Source organism: Trachemys scripta, chromosome 8 (assembly GCF_013100865.1).
Source record: "Trachemys scripta elegans isolate TJP31775 chromosome 8, CAS_Tse_1.0, whole genome shotgun sequence".
In the NCBI taxonomy this organism is placed as follows: domain Eukaryota; kingdom Metazoa; phylum Chordata; order Testudines; family Emydidae; genus Trachemys; species Trachemys scripta.
The window spans coordinates 103,796,087-103,814,350 of record NC_048305.1 but is presented as its reverse complement, the minus strand read 5'-3'; the positions used below and the strand labels follow the sequence as shown (position 1 = coordinate 103,814,350).

General features: G+C 54.0%; 1 protein-coding gene across 1 annotated transcript in view; it reads right to left on the bottom strand.

The window, feature by feature from the left end:
* LOC117881306 (vitamin D3 hydroxylase-associated protein-like) overlaps window positions 1–18,264 on the bottom strand; it is a 32,022-nt gene that overhangs the window by 7,342 nt on the left and 6,416 nt on the right. The window contains exons 4-10 of the mRNA XM_034778403.1: window positions 15,666–15,799; window positions 13,257–13,463; window positions 10,953–10,993; window positions 8,858–8,982; window positions 6,216–6,341; window positions 3,872–3,969; window positions 2,593–2,692 (exon numbers count right to left, since the gene is read on the bottom strand). Of these exons, the coding sequence (XP_034634294.1) occupies window positions 2,593–2,692; window positions 3,872–3,969; window positions 6,216–6,341; window positions 8,858–8,982; window positions 10,953–10,993; window positions 13,257–13,463; window positions 15,666–15,799 (831 nt within the window). The remainder of the gene's footprint in view (window positions 1–2,592; window positions 2,693–3,871; window positions 3,970–6,215; window positions 6,342–8,857; window positions 8,983–10,952; window positions 10,994–13,256; window positions 13,464–15,665; window positions 15,800–18,264) is intronic.

Below are 18,264 nucleotides of genomic sequence, written 5' to 3'. Positions count from 1 at the left end.
CAGGCAGCAGGTTTAAAACAAACAAAAGGAAGTATTTCTTCACACAACACACAGTCAACCTGTGGAACTCCTTGCCAGAGGATGTTGTGAAGACTAAGACACTACCACAGGGGTTCTCAAACTGGGGGTCAGGACCCCTCAGGGGGTCACGAGGTTATGACCTGGGGGGTTGCGAGCTGTCAGCCTTCACCCCAAACCCCGCTTCGCCTCCAGCATTTATAATAGTGTTAAATATTTTAAAAGTGTTTTTAATTCATAAGGGGAGTTGCACTCAGAGGCTTGCTGTGTGAAAGGGGTCACCATTACAAAAGTTTGAGAACCACTGCACTAACAGGATTCAAAAAAGAACTAGATACATGCATGGAGGCTAGGTCCTTCAAGGGCTATTCGCCAGGATGGGCAGGGATGGTGTTCCTAGTCTCTGTTTCCCGGAAGCTGGGAATGGGCGACAGGGCATGGATTACTGGATGATTGCCTGTTCTGTTCGTTCCCTCTGAAGCACCTGGCATTGGCCACTGTCGGAAGGCAGGATACTGGCTGGATGGACCATTGGTCTGACCCAATATGGCCGCTCTTATGTTCTTATGTCACAATGGAAGGAGTTGGATTCCCACCATCCCTGAGGCTCTGATTTTTTAGTCAATAGCCCCCTGGTTATCTTTGGATGGCACTTCATAGAGATTGCTGAGCCTAATAATAAATAATTAATTTATATAGCACATGATCCAAGCCCAGTGAAATCAATGGGCTTCTTTGACGGGTTTTAGCTCCTGCCCAGAGACACAAAGCCCTTTACAAACGAAAAACATAGCACTGAGATGCAGCCACTTCTAGGGTGCGGAACAAACCAGTGCACACAACGACGCCACCCACTGATTCTGGGCCAAGGACGCCCCTGCCCCCCTTTTACAACAACGCCTGTGTGTTCTTTAACATTACCATTATAACATCCGGTGCTAGCGCTGCACAAACAGGACCTCATTCACCCCCATAATACCCCTGACAGGTCGGTCAGCGCTATCCCCATTTTACAGATGGGAAAAATGAACACAGAGAAATTAAATGGTTCAACCTGAGGAGATAAAATTACTTCAGGCCGAGAGTAATAAACATACGGAGTAAATCACTGGGAAAGGAAATTCAAGGTAAATTTTATAATGGCTGACAAGGGTCAGGCTGGAGACTCTTGCCTATATGCTCGGGGTCTTACTGATCGCCATATTTGGGGTCGGGAAGGAATTTTCCTCCAGGGCAGATTGGCTGAGCCTCTGGAGGTTTTTCGCCTTCCTCCGCAGCATGGGGCAGGGATCTCTAGCAGGAGGGTTTCTGCCGATTGAAGTCACCTAAAACGGGATTGGGGACTTCAACAGCAGAGTCCAGGGAAGGGGTAGGGACGGTTTTATGGCCTGCAGCACGCAGGGGGTCAGACCAGATGATCATAATGGTCCCTTCTGACCTTAAAGTCTATGAGTCTATGAGTCTATGAGTTTGTAACTGAGATCAGAGATTCATCGATTTTTAGGCCAGGAAGGACTTTTCGATCATCTAGTCTGACCTCCTGCATAACATGGGATTGATTTCGCCCTGCTCCCCTTGTCGTGAGTGCGATGGCTAACACATCTCTTCCAGAAAGGCATCCAAGGCTGGATTTGAAGACATGAGGAGATGGAAGATCCACCACTTCCCTTGGGAGTTTGGTTGACTGGTTCATCACCCTCACTGTTAAAAACTGGGGCCTTCTTTCTAATTTGCATTTGGCTAGCTGCAGCTTCTAGCCATTGGTTCTCGCTCTGCCTTTCTCCACTAGATTAAAGAGCTCTTTAGTACCTGGTCCCCCACCCCCGGTGAAGGTACTTATACACCCACTATTAAGTCACCTCTCAACCTGCTTTTTAATAACCTGAACACAGCCCCTTAAGTCTCTCACTGTAGGGCAGTGGTTCTCAACCAGGGGGCAGGGGCCCCCTGGGGGGCCTCAAAAGGGGTTTCAGGGGGTCCGCCAAGCAGGGCTAGTGTTAGACTCACTGGAGCCCAGGGCAGAAAGCTGAAGCCCCACTGCATGAGGCTGAAGCCCAGGGCCCTGAATCCCACCACTGGGGGCTGAAGCCAAAGCCCGAGCAACTTAGCTTCGTGGGGGCCCCTGTGGCGTGGGGCCCCAGACAATTACCCTGCTTGCTACGCCCTAATGCCAGCCCTGGCTTTTATAAGCATAAAACCAGTTGTGGCAGGGGGGGGCCATGAAGTTTTTGTGGCAGGTGGGGGGGGGGAGGGTTTAGAAAGAAAAAGGTTGAGGACCCCTGGCGTAGAGCATTTTCTCCAGCCCTTGGATCATTTTGCGGCTCTTTTCTGCATCCTCTCCAAATTTCCAACAATAGCCATCGACAAACCTAACTGGGGTGGGTCTAGGGGAAAAACCAGGGAAGTGAGATGAAGAGAGTTTGAAAAGTAGCAGCACTTTCCTTCATCTTAAGAGGCCTCACCTCAGTCATTGTGCTACAAACTCCACCAGCTTCCCATGGACACCAGCCCCCGGCATGTGAGCTGGGGCCATTGGGGCGCAAGCCAGCATTGAGATAAGAAGATGAGACTCACCAGAGGTCGAACCGTAAGAGCCAGCATTTTTTTCACCAGTGTTGGAATCCTATAACAATTCACCTGGGATTCCAGGCCTGGATCCACAACGTCCCCTGCACTGGGAGGGAACAGAGGGAGAGGGCGGAAGCCAGTTGCTTTACCCCTAACAGCTGGCTGACATCTAACCAGAATTTTGCTGTCTCAATGCCTGGAAACAAACTCCCTCTGCTATAAAACATGGCATTCATCTCCCGCAGCTAGGGATGCAGGCAGCAGCCGACGCATGGGTGCAAACTGCACTGCAGAATGCCCATGGGCCGGATTCTACTCCAGCTTCCACCACCGGAGGTTGGGAGTAACTCTGCTGAAATCAGTGGAGTCACCCTGGGGTGACGCCCCTGGAAATGAGAGGAAGAGCAGATCCAGAGGGTGTGATTCCTGGGGAGCTCTGTTGCCTTCCTTGGAGTCACTCTGGAATTGCACTGCAGGGTTTTGGCCTCTAGCGTGAGTTGGCACAAGCCACCGAGCACCAGTTCTGGCCCTTATTCTCCAGATTCGCGTCACGGTAAGTCTGGAGGCCTGACTGCATTTAGGTGCCTAACTCGGGGCAGCCACATCTGTTGGCCCAGATACACTCCCTGTCACTCGCTGGAGCAGGTTTGGAAGTGGTATAACTTGGGCCTAAAGCTTCAGTACCACGTGTGCCAAACCACCTGTGGTGTCCACAACTTCTGCAGAGAGCTGCTGGCCCTTAGGCCATACTTGATTGACTCAGGGAGGCACTGTGGGGCAGGTAGTGTCTTGCATTGATTTAATGGCCTGTAAATAGCGGCATCTCCGTGGCAGGGAGGGTGTTGATTTGCGTGCCAGGTGCTGTCTGGCATTTATCCATCGATGCATATTGACTCTGATCACCTCACCGGGGCCAGTTTTACCCGCCCACTTGCAGACATTATCAGCCTCCACTGTAAATTTCCAGTCAAGTCACTCGTTTATTGGCCAGAACCCCTCCAGTCCCCGTGGCTTCTCTCTTAGAAGCAGCACGTCATCTGCCCTCCATTATGGGCAACGACTGCTTTGAATGTCTGTGAGTCCGGCGAGGCTAGGAGGAAAGGTCACTTCGTCTCTAGTCTCAGACCCGCGTTCCACCTCTTTCCGCTCTGCCAACCCATCCCCCCCGCATGGAGACACCCTGCTGCCCTGACATAGAGCTGCTGCTTGTGCTAATGGGCTGTCACACACGAGCTCGCGGGGGACAGTTTAACTCCCACCAGAAGGACAGAGGGTTTATACTTACAACATGCCCAGTAAAGTGGAGCCTCCATCAGCAAAAAGCCCTTTCACAAAAAGCTCATTCATGACGTAGTCAGGCCGAGGAGGAGCAAAGGGCACCAGCTACATGAGAGCAAAAGGTTATTCGACTAGCAGCCGGGCTCCATGGAATGTAACTAATAGCTCAGGGCCTGGATCCTGCAAACACACATCACCAGGCTTATCGCTCACTGCTGTGGCTTCCCCCCTCGTTTCAATGGGAATTCTCCTAGGAATAAGCACCGTGCTTGGGAATAAACATAGAAGCTGGTGGCTTTTGCAGCCCACTCCAAGACACGCTCTCTCTGTACAGGTTCAGAGCTCACCCCCTTCCTGGGGTATGGCTATATTTGCCTAGAATCTAATAATATAGCAGATTCCAGCTCAAGCCTTCTGTGTAGGTGTGGCTGCTCCTCCCTCGGGACTGCTCAGCCCAGACCTTAGATCCTCTCTCCTCCCAGAGCCATTCCTACTTCCATTCCGTCCTGGGCAGAGTTGATGAGTAAGGCTGCGAGTTTGTCACGGAAGTCATGGATTCCGGGACTTTCCGGGACTTCTGCAGCAGCCAGGGCGGCTGGCCAGGGGGCTACCTGAGCAGCTCGGGCAGCCCCCGGGGCCAGCTGCACCGGCCGCAGCTAGGGCTAGGTGCAGGAGGGGGTGAGGGCTCTGGGCGGCGCTTACCTTGGGGGGCTCCCTGGAAGTGGCAACATGTCCCTCCCTCAGCACCTCGCTCCACGTGCTGCCTCTGCTCACAGGCACCGCCCCCGCAGCTCCCATTGGCAATGGTTCACGGTCAATGGGAGCTGCGGAACTGGCACGTGGGGCGGGGACAGCACATGGAGCTAGGAGCTGAGGGAGGGACATGTCGCCACTTCCGGGGAGTCGCCAATCCCCCCACCCCAGCACCTGCAGGAGTTCCGGGCCATGGGCCACCCCCCCAGCATCAGCAGGGGTCCTGGGCTGCTCCCCCCCTGAGCACCCATGGCGCCCCCCAGGCTGCCCCCACAAACATCCATTGCACCCCCAAGGTGCCCCCACATGAGCACCTGCAGCACCCCCAGGCTGCCCACCCCCCACGAGCACCTGCAGCACCCCCAGGCTGCCCCTCCCCACAAGCACCTGCAGCATCCCCTGGCCCAAGATTTAGCGAGGGGTATATAGTACAAGTCGTGGACAGGTCACGGGCCGTGAATTTTTGTTTACTCCCCGTGACCTGTCTGTGACTTTTACTAAAAATACCTGTGACTAAAATGTAGCCTTAGTGATGAACCACAATGCCAACAGCGAGTCAGCAGAACTCCTTTAGACCGGCCCAGCAGGACGGACACCTGCTAAGAGGTGGGTCCCCAAGAGAACATGGTCACCCTGTAGCACTAATTAAAGGGCCCGGCCCTCTCTGCCCTGCCTCCCTTGTTCTGGGGAGGTGTCTCCCTGGAGCAAGACAGGTGCCGTGTCCACCGTCGGAAGAGTTTGAGCGTTTGCTGGCTCGCTTATGGACCCCCTAGTGGTGCTGCTAAACCTGGGATCCAGTAATAAACAAGAGCGCTTGGCCCCACATGGGCCCATCTGTGCTCAACCTTTGCGTCCTGTCAACCCTTCTGCTAAAATCAGACGAACATGACACAGAGGGGTGACCGGTTCCCCACTCCTGGCCCCTTTCGTTATCCCGCAGCAAGAGTATTTGCCCTGTGCTGCTGCTCCATTAGGGGGCTCCCTCTGCTATGGCAGGGAACAGAACAGTTCTGTAGCATACTGGCTCTGGGGACCTCTGATATACACCCACGCACAAACTGTGGGGTGCACCTCCCTTGGGGGGCACAGCTGGGGCCCGGGCCACTCCCATAAGGGGCGGAGAGGGAGTGCCACCCAGCTCTGCTCCCATTCTCATCCTTGGCTGCCGACCCTGCACCTAAGACTCTGGCCCCCAGCCAGGACTCCACTCCTGGCCCCATCCCTGCCCCCAGACTCAGCTCCCTTACTCCTGTCTGCGTCCCACCCCTCAGAGCCACGGCCCTGCTCCAGGCCCCGGGTGGGCAGGGTGCAGACAGGGGTAACGGGGGGCACGACCCTGAAAAGCTTGGGGACCACTGGTGTATATGAATGAGTGATCTTTTGCCCTCCAGTGACTGGTTCCACACACAGGCTAAGAGACCTGCTACTGCCATCTAAGTCATTTGTCCTGCCCCCCTCCGTGCACAACTCCACCAGCCATTGCTGGATGGTTTCTTGTGCTATAGAAACACAGAGAATCATCTGGAGAGCAATTTCACTTTTATGGGCCAGGTCAAAGAAACAGGCTCAGAACAAGAGGTTGGAGTGGCCGAGCTCACTGTGTGTCCAGCTTTCTGGAGAATCTCCTTGGTTTCATGCACAGCCCGTCTCATGCAGGGGGGTAGCAGGAAATAGCCGTCTGTGTCGTAGTACCCGATCCGAAGAGGGGCAGAGCTGGAGTACACCTGGAGTGAAGGGAGCCTTCTTTTAAAGCTGGGCGTGTATTGGGATTAGAACATAGATCAGACTTTTCCCAGACTTGGGTGGACCTCAAAAGGTTTTGGGGAAACGTTTTTGCCAATCCCAAATGTGAAAAAGAACACCAGGAGTCAGACCCCTAAAATCATGAGATTCGCCCCAAAGCCTGAGATTTTATGAAGACCCTTAATCATATTTGGGGAAGGGGGGGTTAGCTTTTGATTGAAAACTCCCCCTGCCCATTCCCAGTGTGTGCGGGGAACATCTCTTGCAAACGTGCAGTGTAAGGACCTTTTAGCCCTGGCCACACAAGCTCTCAATAGACGAATTCTCTCATTGTACAAACACAGAACAGACAATCTTTGCTTGCCATCTATGCCCCCAGTTTGCCCTGTGCCAGGGAATCGGTGTACTCCTCCGTTTCCCTTAGTCTGTGACGTAGCTGCTGATACTGGTCTCACCAAACTCAGCTCATTTGATGGGAACAGCTAATTTTTAACCTCTCCTGAGCCAGGCCAGCCAGGATTCAAACTGGTGATGGCCAGGTGAAATGGTCTGTCGCTGAGTAGCGACCCCCAGGCATCCAGCCCCCAAGAATACTAACGTTGCCCCTTTGAGAAGGAGGCAACTGTCTGAATCTCACGCAGGCAGGCTCTGACATTCTTTAGCCACACAGGCCAAATGTGCCCCCCCCACCTCCATCTCAAACGTGCTCTCAGTCCACTGGGCCCTGTTCTTAAAGGAGTGATTCCCAGTCCCCAACATACAAACATGACAAACACAACAGCAAAACAAAGCTTAATATCTCCACACTGCCCATGGAGCTGGGACAGTTACAAAATGTTGACCCCTGGACCTATCCCCTCCTCCCCCTGACAGAAAGAAATGATATCAGAGTGGATTGGGGAGATGGGGGGGCACACAGAGCCCCTGGCAGGAAGGAAGAATGGGGGACCTTGATATGGATGGGAAAGGGTCAAATGGGGGGCACATAAAGGGCGTGGCATGGGGAGAGGGCAATGGGGGGCACAGAGCCCATGGCATGGGAAGGGGAGAGGAATGGGGGGCACACAGAGTCCATGGCCTGGGAGAAGAGGAGATTGGCTAGCACTCAGAACCCTTAGCATGGGTGGGAGGGGAATGGGGTACACACTGAGCTTGTGGCAGGAGGGAAGAGGGTATTGGGGAGCACACAGCACTGCTGGTGGGGGGCATAAGGGGCACACAGAACCCTTGGCATGGGAGAAGATGGGATTGGGGGGCACTCAGCACTGCTGGTGCCGGGGAGGATGGGGGCACACAAAACCTTTAGCATGGGGGAAGAGGGGAATGGGGAGCCTACAGAGCCCTTGGCATGGGGCAAATGGGAGGGCAAAGGGTGGAATGGGAGACACACAAAGGGTGGGAGCGGAGTGGATGGCAGATTGCTGGGATAGAGAGGACTAAGGAAGTTGTCCCAGGGAATTGTGGGATACATCCGGCTGACTCCTGGGAGTCAAGCGGGGCTGTGTCCACACTGCAAAGCAATAGGTCTAGGACCCTGGGTCATAGCTTAACTCGAGCTTGGACCCACCAGCCCTGCAGGGTTCTGGGAGCTTGGGTGCAAGCCCTGGGTTAGTGCAATTGCAGTGTAGACTAAATGCAAGGGGGGTTAGGCTTGAGCCCAGCCTCAAACACTGACTTATGTTGAAGTGGAGACATACCCATGGTTCCCTTGTGCAAGTGCTCCGTTATCTTACCTGTGAAATGGGTGAATGGCTGTTACCTCCCCTAAGGGAGCTGTTTGGAGGCTTGCTTAATAATAAGGGTTACAAGGGGCCTGGAAAGATGAATATGTCAATGGAAGAGCCAGGACGAGAATTCCCAGTCTCCAATGTCACACCTGGGTGGCAGGGTGTTGTGGAAGCGCTCTCAATAAATCGGGGGACGGCTGGAATTTTTCATGCCCTCGCCGGACTGCCTGCAGCCAGGGCCGAAATGGCATTCGTCATGATGCAGTCCCAAGAGCTGGCAACACTCCCGTTTGTTCAGTTGGGTTTCTTAGTGGAGGTCTCCTTTTCATTCCTTCCCCCCCCACCTTCTCCACTTCCCATGTTCCTGCTTCCTCCTTTCAGCCCAACCCTTCCTCCCAGGAGGGGAAGTTTAAAGCGGGCAGTGTGAGAAAGTGCAGCCATTTTGTACAGCCAGGAGAGAACGCTGCAGGCCAACTCTGCAGGCGGCTTTTGCCTTTGTGCACCGGAACGGGAAGCCCTTTGGGGCAGATTTCCCATCACCCCCAGTGTTCTTTGTCCCTCTCCCTGGAAAGCTTTGTTCAGGAGGGGACTCGTGCTGGACGGTGAGCGCCCGTTTCAATGCACAGAGACAGGGATTTAAAGCTTGCTCCGGGCTGCATGATAGGAACAACTGCCTGCCTCCAACAGACCCTCAAGAGCCGGGTCTCTGAGAAGATCCTATCAGCAACAGCTTGAGGAAAGCAGTGCTACTTCACTCTCCAATGACCTACCTCCTCGTTGAAGGGCAGGGGCGGCACGGTGGGGTCCAGGCGGAACATGTCGTCACACAGGAGCGCTCTCATGCACAGAGCCAGGCTGTCCACGTCCCTCGCCATTGGTCCTACCGCTCCTGTAACTGGCATCAATATGGAAGAACATGTGTATAATTTAACCAATGGGATTTGAGGTGGCAAAAAAACGATTTTCGCCTAGAGATTGAACTCTGGATGGAACAATCCTGCTCCGACCCGGGATATACTAAATCACTGATACTCAGATAGGGACTCGAGAGCCACAAGTGGCTCTTTAGTGCAGCTCCTTGATTAATAATGAAATCACACAGTGTTTTAATATCATGTGCTGCAATCTAAGTTGTTAACCAGTCAGGATGCTTTTACTATGTTATTAACCAATTAAGTAAGTTATTAACTTATTTGCTGTGAGACTAAAAACATATATGTATATGACAGAACAAGAAGCAATGGTCTCAAGTTGCAGTGGGGGAGGTCTAGTTTGGATATTAGGAAACACTATTTCACCAGGAGGGTGGTGAAGCACCGGAATGGGTTACCTAGAGAGGTGGTGGAATCTCCACACTTAGGGTACGTCTTCACTACCCGCTGGATAGGCGGATAACGATCGATCTATCGGGGATCGATTTATCGCGTCACGTCTAGACGCGATAAATTGATCCCAGAACGCGCTCCCCGTCGACTCTGGAACTCCACCAGAGCGAGAGGCGGTAGCAGAGTCGACGGGGAGCCGCGGCCGTCGATCCCGCACCGTGAGGACCCGAGGCAAATCGATCTAAGATACGTCGACTTCAGCTACGCTATTCTCGTAGCTGAAGTTGTGTATCTTAGATCGATCCCTGCCCCTAGTGTAGACCAGCCCTTAGAGGTTTTTAAGGCCCAGCTTGACAAAGCCCTGGCTGGGATGATTTAGTTGGGGTTGGTCCTGCTTTGAGCAGGGGGTTGGACTAGATGACCTCCTGAGGTCCCTTCCAACCCTGATATTCTATGAGGGAGGTGGGCTCCAGACCAAGATGCAATTTCAAAGTGCAACTTCACCCTGAGTCTGTCAACCCAGGCTTGGAGGCTCACGTCCACAGGCTGTGTAGATATGCCCCTTAGGGCTATTTCAATCCAAATAATAAATACACCTCTACCCTGATAGAACACTGTCCTCGGGAGCCAAAAAAATCTTACCGCGTTATAGGTGAAACCGCGTTATATCGAACTTGCTTTGATCCACCGGAGTGCGCAGTCCTGCCCCCCCCCAGAGTGCTGCTTTACCACATTATATCCGAATTCGTGTTATATCAGGTCGCATTATATTAGGGTAGCGGTGTCGCAACAACAGCAGCGAGCGTCTCTCCAGCCAAATGCGTAGGAATTGAGGCAAGCTCATCTCTGCTGGCAGTTCTAAAGTTGGGTGGCATTTTTTCAGCACATAGTTTATTTGCTGAAAAAATGCAGTTTGGGGTCAACCGAAACCGGTCCCGAATTTGGGTCCCATTCAACACATCGTTTTATTTGGGGGGGGGGAGAATGGGGAAACAAGTTTCCGAAAAAGTCTGAATGTTTCGTTTCGATCCTTTCAGAAGAAAATGTTTTGACGTTTTGTTTAGAAATTTAGGTTGATTTAAATTAAAAAAACGAACAAACAAAGTGTAAAAAACACACAGAAAAGAAGTATTTCGTTTGACCCGCAATGATTTTTTTTTTCTGGTTCTTAGGTGAGAAAAACTGAAAAATTATCCTTTCAGGTTGACCCAAAAAACTATTTTTTCCCAGGTGTTTCAGTGCTGATCCCAAATAAATAAATAAATAAATAAATAAATAACGCCCTCCCCCCGCCAAAAAACAAACAAACAAAAAAACAACCCAAACCCACCATCCCCAATTCACTCAGTTCTAGGAAGAACTTACAGCTTCTGAAAATTTCTTCTTGTTAGAAATTCCATTAAACAATCATCCACCACACTGCACTCTCCAGCTGAGAGCCCTGCCCTGGAAGTAGGATGTCTTCTGTTTAATCAAGATTCATTCCTAATGTTCTTGTTCATCACAGTATTTAAGAGGAAGTTACTTAAAATTCATGTACCTGATAGGATCCCATCAATAGGGCCGCTAATTCCAGAGAGACTGTGAAAGGAAGAAATAGAACAACATGTCACGTTGCTAAAAGGGAGGGGTTCACCCAAGATTATTCAGAATTTCATAGATTTCAAGCTTTAGGGTCATGTAATCTGAATTCTTGCAGAGCACAAGACAGAGAACTTCGCTCTGCAATTCCTCCATCAAGCCCACAACTTATTTTTGAGCTAGAGAAGTTGTTATTATTAATTAGTATTAATTATTATTATTACCACCGAAAGATACATCCTGAGAAATCCATCAATTAGTTGGGGATTGGTCCTGCTTTGAGCAGGGGATTGGACTAGATGACCTCCTGAGGTCCCTTCCAACCCTGAGATTCTATGAGTCTATGAACTGTATCTCTCCGCAGATAAGAATGTAGCAAAATCTGGCTGCTTCAAAACTATCAGTGGGGTTTGAATTCTGGGTGTTTGGTGTAGGCCTGGCTTGACATGAGTAATTACATTTCTTGGGAGACAGGATCAGGGAGGTAAAGGGATCAGCAGAGTGTAGACAGAATGTCTCTGAGCTAGCTAAAATAAAGGCAAACACCAAGGGACCCATTTACAATGGACAAGGTAACAATGGATAAAATAAGCCTGGATCCGAAGAAGAGATAAAGAGTGAGGACGTATCTGCACTAGAAAATTTAGGCGACCTAACAGGTTGGCACACAGCTGTCGCAGTAATTACATTGCTTGTGTGTCTATACTTTGCTCCTTCTGCCGACAGTGCGCATCCTCACCAGGAGCACTTGTAACGTTCGTACTGTCAGCGTGGGGCATTGTGGGAAGGCTCCTGAAATCTAGTAACAGTCGACATAAGCAATGCAGTGTCTACACCAGGGGTGGGCAAACGTTTTGGCCCGAAGGCCACATCGGGGTTCTGAAACTGTACGGAGGGCCAGGTAGGGAAGGCTGTGCCTCCCCAAACAGCCTGGACCCACCCTCTATCTGCCCCCTCCCACTTCCCGCCCCCTGACTGCCCCCCTCAGAATCCCCACCCCATCCAATCCCCCCTGCTCCTTGTTTCCCGACCGCCCCCTCCTGGGACCCTCGCCCCTAACCGCCCCCCCAGGACCTCATCCCCTATCCAACCCCCCCTGCTCCCTGTCCCCTGACTGCCCTGCGCCCTATCCACACCATTGCCCCCTGACAGGCCCCATGGGACTCCCACGCTTATCCAACCCCCCCCTGCTCCTTGTCCCCTGACTGCCCCTGGGACTCCCTGCCCCTTATCCAACCCCCCCGCTCCCTGCCCCCTAACCATGCCGCTCAGAGCAGTAGGACTGGCAGCCGCACCGCCCGGCCAGAGCCAGCCATGCTGCCGTGCAGTCTAGAGCACCGGGGCAGGCCGGCGGCTTTCGCAGCCGTGCTGCCCAGCAGGAGCTCACAGCCCCACCGCCCAGAGCACTGGCGGCATGGCGAGCTGAGGCTGCAGGGAAGGGGGGACAGCAGGGGAGGGGCCGGGGCTAGCCTCCCCAGCCAGGAGCTCAAGGGCCAGGCAGGACAGTCCCACGGGCCGGATGTGACCCACAGGCCGTAGTTTGCCCACCTCTGGTCTACACTGACACTGCGTCGGCCTACCCACCTCAACGTTGACTCTACGCCACTCGGGGAGGCAGAGTTATTAAGTTGGCCTAGTGGGGCGGTGACTTTGTTGGGAGTGAAATTTAAGTGTAGACACCTCCAAGGTAAGCTGCCTTGCAGCAACCTAACTCTGTAGTGTAGACCAGGCCTAGGTCACGCATGGAGAGTGTGTGCTGTACGGGGATTGGTTCTTACGAAGTGATCAAGCCAATCCCAAAACGTGTGATGCAATGCAGAGTAAATGCCATGTAACATGTAAGTGTATATAAAGGAAGAGGTTTGCTGTGTAACTTTGGAGGTGTGGCATGCCCCAGACCCACCCCTTACGCTTGAATCTGATCAACTCAGCGTAGCATTGCTGTCTGCCAGAGAAAGGAACCTGGATGATGAGATGGGAGAGGACTGAATTCTTGGGGTTCCGAGTGGAAGAGGTCCCGGGGGAACCCCCGACATTTGGTACTAAAAGCACAAGGCCTGTGACCTAAAGGGGCAATGCTTTTTGGAGTGACCAGATAGCCATTGTCTTTTTGCCTCCCTGAGTCACTAATGTGATTTCAGTACCGCATACGCCTTGAAACGGAGAGGGGCTCCATCTGAATCAATAAAGCCACCATCACTCGCAGGTCTCCTACCACGGAGTGCAGCCCTTCAGCAGGCGGGGGGCAGGTCTCTGCACCTACCTCAGCCTGTTGCCCGTCGGCTTGAGCCCGCACAGCCCGCAGAAGCTGGACGGCAGGCGGATGCTCCCACCTATATCTGTCCCAAAGCCCAGGACGGACCCTCCTCCGGCGATCAGCGCCCCCTCCCCTCCGGAGGAGCCGCCGGGGCTTTTCTGGTGGTTCAGCGGATTCACCGTCTGGCCGAAGATCGAGTTGCTGCAGTCGTAGCTGGAGAGAGGAAAGGAGCGGGTCGGACACTGGGGGGGACAGTCACATCTCTACTTCACATCCTTGCCAGGAGGGAGGAGTAACCCGGAAGTTTGCTGGACATTTTTCTTTCTGCCCAACATAATGATCTGGCCCCCCTCCCTCTAGAATGCGAGCGCCTCAGTCTTTAATGTACGTCTCCTCACAATGCCGGAGAACAAATCTGAGGCCCAGGTGGACTCTCTGACTTGGCCAAGGTCTAGGACACAGCAAGGAATTGGCCCCGGGATTCCCAAGCCCCAGGCCAGCACCCCAACCACTGGACTGTCACTGACAATCTGAAGTCACTCGGGCCCAAATCTTTAAAGGGGCTTAGGCATTGCTGGGCTCTGTGTTGCAGTGCCTAACCCCCAGGTGGTCTGCTGCCCCAGGGAATCTGCAGCTCCAAGATGGGGCTGGGCAGAGGCAGGGGCCTGAGGATGGGATTTTCAGAAGCCGGCCAGCCAAGCAAGGACCTGCCAAGCCCAGCCAGGCGTGAAAAGCCAAGGGGAGGGGGAGAAGAGAAGAGGCGTGTAGCCGCTGTCACAATTCAGGACAACTGCGGGTGTATCCCTCCTCTGTGGTCCACCAAGGGCACCCACTCAAGGCTCCAGGCTCCCCAGCCACCCCCTCTCTTGGGCAGAGACCTGCGTCTCTCTCTCTCCTGACTGGGTTTTTCCCCAGGATGCGCAGGTGGAATAAATAATAGCAGTAACAGCAGGGAACTTCCCTCCAGACAAATGGGTAGGAACGGAGGTAAGCTCATCTCCGTAGGAAGTTCTAGAGTCGGGCGTCATTCCCTGCCTACACTGGGATATCCCCAACAAGCCAGACTGCTTAAACTGGCCACCATCTGCGCTTTGCTGACTCTTCAAAGGCTTACGAACAGCGTAACTGCCGATGGTTAGAAGTTCCCACGCAGCTCTTTCTAAGCAAGCCCATTTATTCTTAAGGTAAAAGCATTACAGAGAAAACATATAAAAGCTCCTACGTGCATGCTAACCGCTCACCTGAGGTCACCCATCAGTCTTACGGGGCCTCAGTAGGCCGAAGTCCTTCCCACCTTTCCCAGGAAGGACTGGGGTCTCCTTGGACAGAAGGCCCTGTCCGTTGGCTGGATCAGAAAGCAGGCCCTGACGCAGTTTAAACTCAGGCAATTTATTCAAAAGTCCTTTCTTTGTCTGGTATCCAGAGAAACCACTATGAACCAGTCTAGGCGATCCTCTCCAGGTGGTGGGACCTCTCCGGAGGCACTACCGCCTAATCACCCCCCACACACACACCGTTCTTAGTCTCTGGAGGAGCTGTGGTGCTCCTCCCACACAGAATTACATACAATGCCTGGCCCACAATGATACACAAACCCGATACATTCCGATCTCCTATAGACATTGCAGGAAATTGACATGTCCATTACAGGTGCCCAAGTGGCTACCTGGTGCACCCAGCTGACAGTCCAGAGATAGGTGCCTCCTTCTGCTCAGAATCCTCAACTGCGAACCCTCTCCTGGAGTTAGGCACTTGAGCCAGGTCACATGTGCTTAGGTAGCCCATGCCCCAGCAGCCAAAACGCCGTCTCCTGCTCACACTCAATACCTCTCGCACACTCACCCTATGTTTCCCCTGGGGCTTCGGCTTGAGCAAGGGCTCTGAGCAGCTCGTTAGCTGTGAGGCGGCATCCGGGCTTTGGTGCCTTTGAAAATGCTGAAGAGCAGAAATGTAGGCATCTGCGAGGTTAGGTGGCAGTGGAGCAGTGGCTTTGAAAATGTCAGTAGCCCATAAATGGTGGAGTTAGATGCTTAAAGAGGCAGATAGGCACCTGAGTACCTTAAAGATCTGAGCCTCTAGGCCTTGTGTGTGGAGACATTTTGTTCTCAGAGCGGCTGCAGATTGTACTACAGGAGACACTCACACAGTGCTCTCTCTCCCAGAGACCTATTTCTATTTTCTTTCTTGCTGCTTCCCTTAATCCCAGACAGAAGCCACTTTAGACAGAGAGTAGATGTAGTTTTGCTTTGTGTCTAGAGACAATACATAGCTGATGGAACGTGAATTGCTTAGGGAAAAGCTCAAGGAGCACAGCAGAGTCCATCAGTTATCTCCCAGGATTAATTTAGACCCGGGCTTTTATCTTATTGAGTAGGGAGAGAAGTGTGCCAGATAATATTTGTAATAATACATTACTTGAATAAGGACTGGGGGACATTGGTTAGTACAAACGGAATGGCCCCCTGTCTCTTCAAGACCTTGACCATCACGCTGTCCTCTTGCTCCAGCCTGCTGAGGAGTTGCACAAAGCCGCAGGTGGAGAGGTGGCCCTGAGGGGCGGAGAAACACAAAAAGGGTTGACGCATTTCAAACTCTTACCTTTCCAGTCAGCCAGAAACATTGCAGTGGTCCCCAAACTTTTTATATCACGAGCCTCGTTACCCGAAATGTAATCAGTCCATGACCCCCCGCACCTGGGAGTTGGGTTGCCAGCTTTCTAATCGCACAAAACCGAACACCCCTACTCTGAGACCCTGCCCCCCGCTCGCTCCATCCTCCCTCCCTCCATCACTCGCTCTCCCCCCACCCTCACTCACTATCACCAGGCTAAGGCACTTACCACGGCTCCCGGAAGCGGCCGCCAGATCCCTGCGGCCTCTATGCGCATGGGCGGCCAGTGAGGCGCCGCGCGCTGCCTCCGTGTCTGCAGGCGCCGCCCCCGCAACTCCCATTGGTTGCGGTTCCTGGCCAATGGGAGCTGCTTAGCCAGCACTCAGGACACGGGAAGCACGCGGCGCTTCCCTGGCCGCCCAGGTGCCTAAGGGCCGCAGGGATCTGGCGGCCGCTTCTGGGAGCCACGTGGCGCTAGGGCAGGCAGGGAGCCTGCCTTACCCCGTACCACGCCGCGCCACGACCAGACTTTTAACAGCCCAGTCAGCGGTGCCGACCGGAGCCGCCAGGGTCCCTTTTCGACCGGGCGTTCTGGTCCAAAACCGGCCGCCTGGCAACCCTACCCAGGAGCTGGGGCTGCGCCGCAGCCAGGAGCAGAGCCAGGGCCGGGGGCTGAAGCCAGGGCCAGGCCTCGGTCAGGGCTGGGAGCTGAAGCCAGGGCCTCAGCCAGGGGGCGGGTCTAGGGCTGGAGCTGGAGCGGAGCTGGGGGCAGAATGGGACTGGGTGACGCTCCCTTCCCGCCCCGTGGGGGCTCTCCTGGGCCCCGCCGCCCCCCTGAATGTTCCTCTGCTCCTCCTAAGGGGGTGCGCCCCACAGTTTGGGGACCACTGCCTTAGAGATAGGGAGTGAGTAGAACAGAGGGATCCACTTTCAGATGATGCTAATGACCCCGATCCAGGATAAGGCAAGGTGATCTGGCGGCTGACTCCACTGGCATCCATGCGTAAGGGGACTGCTGGCCCCTTACTAACACTCCGTGCGGGCGTTTTGGTTGGCCAGCTCCCAGTACCAAAATGAAGAGGTAGCGTGGATGGGAAATCAGGACCCTGAGACTGACAGTCCCCAGGAACAATGGGGAGAGGGCAGGCTAATGAGGGAGTCAGGAGGCCGGGGGGTCCCTTTCTCCTGTGAGCTGGAATTGCCTGGAACAGAGTGGGGCGGAGCTAAGGAGAGAGCAGGGGCCCGAGCTGAGCTGGGGAGCAGAGCCGGGCCAGCCAGAGAGAACCGGAGAAACAGCCCAGGGAGCTGGAGGCAGGGATGAGGATTTAAATTGGACATTGGTGTGATCTCGAAGAAAAGTCAGAATTGGAACAACCCCATCAGGATGGATAAATATCTCCAGTTCCCTGAAACAGGTCGCCTGGACTTGCTGGATGTACTTGGGCAGAATTTCAGCCACATCCTCTCCAAAAGCACATAGCTGGTTCTGGGCCACTTCATCCTTTGGTCGAACGGTGGGATGGGTCTCTGTTGTGGAGCTCCCCTCAAAACGAGCTTGCCACAGCACTGCAGGGTGTGCAGCAGCTTTAAGGCCAGCCTGGGCCAGGGCCAGCGCCAGCGCTGCTGCCAACATCCTGCCCCGGGCAGCGAGCCGGGGACACGGACAGACAAGGGCACAGACCGGAACCGGAAGTGGAGCTGGGATGGGAGCAGTCTGGAGCCAGGTGCGGTGAGCAGCTGGGGAGAACAAGGGGGGACCCTGGGCAGCAGGCCCAGCACAGGGAGATGCCCCCTGCCAAGAGGCCCTGCAGACTTGGAGGGGGATCGCTGGGAAGAAGGGTCCTGCCTCCTAGCGCATGAAGAGGCGTGTGGCCACTGCCAGAGCAAGCGTCCGACCCGCAGCATCCCTGCAGCACAGCCAGGGCCGGGGCAGGGGCCTGGGACGTGTGAGGAACAGACTGAACTTCCCTTACGTTCCTGTGATGTGCCACAGGGCGGGGTGACGGGTTTTCAGTTCACCTTCCCCATTTTTAACTTATTTTTTTAAATTAGTTGCTATTTAATAAATTGTATTTGCCTGCAGAAAGGGCACTGGGAGTGAAGCAGGGCTGGGGAGAGCCAGGGGAGCAGGGGAGCTCCAGGCTGGCAACTCCCGAGGCTGCAGGGCCTGGTCCAAGGCCCACAGAGGCACGGGGAGGCAGAGGAAGGCAGCAGGTCCGAACCCCGTCGCCTATGATGAGCGGCTTTTACACTGCAGTCTGCCCCAGGGGCCGGGGGCTTGGTGTGACGGGCAGTAGCCCAGACTGAGGCAAGGTGGGGGTTAGAGGGTTGGGGGGTTTCCCAGAGAGGGGAGACCCATAGAGACTGGTGGGGTATTGCCAGGGGCAGCCCCAGGGTAAAGGGG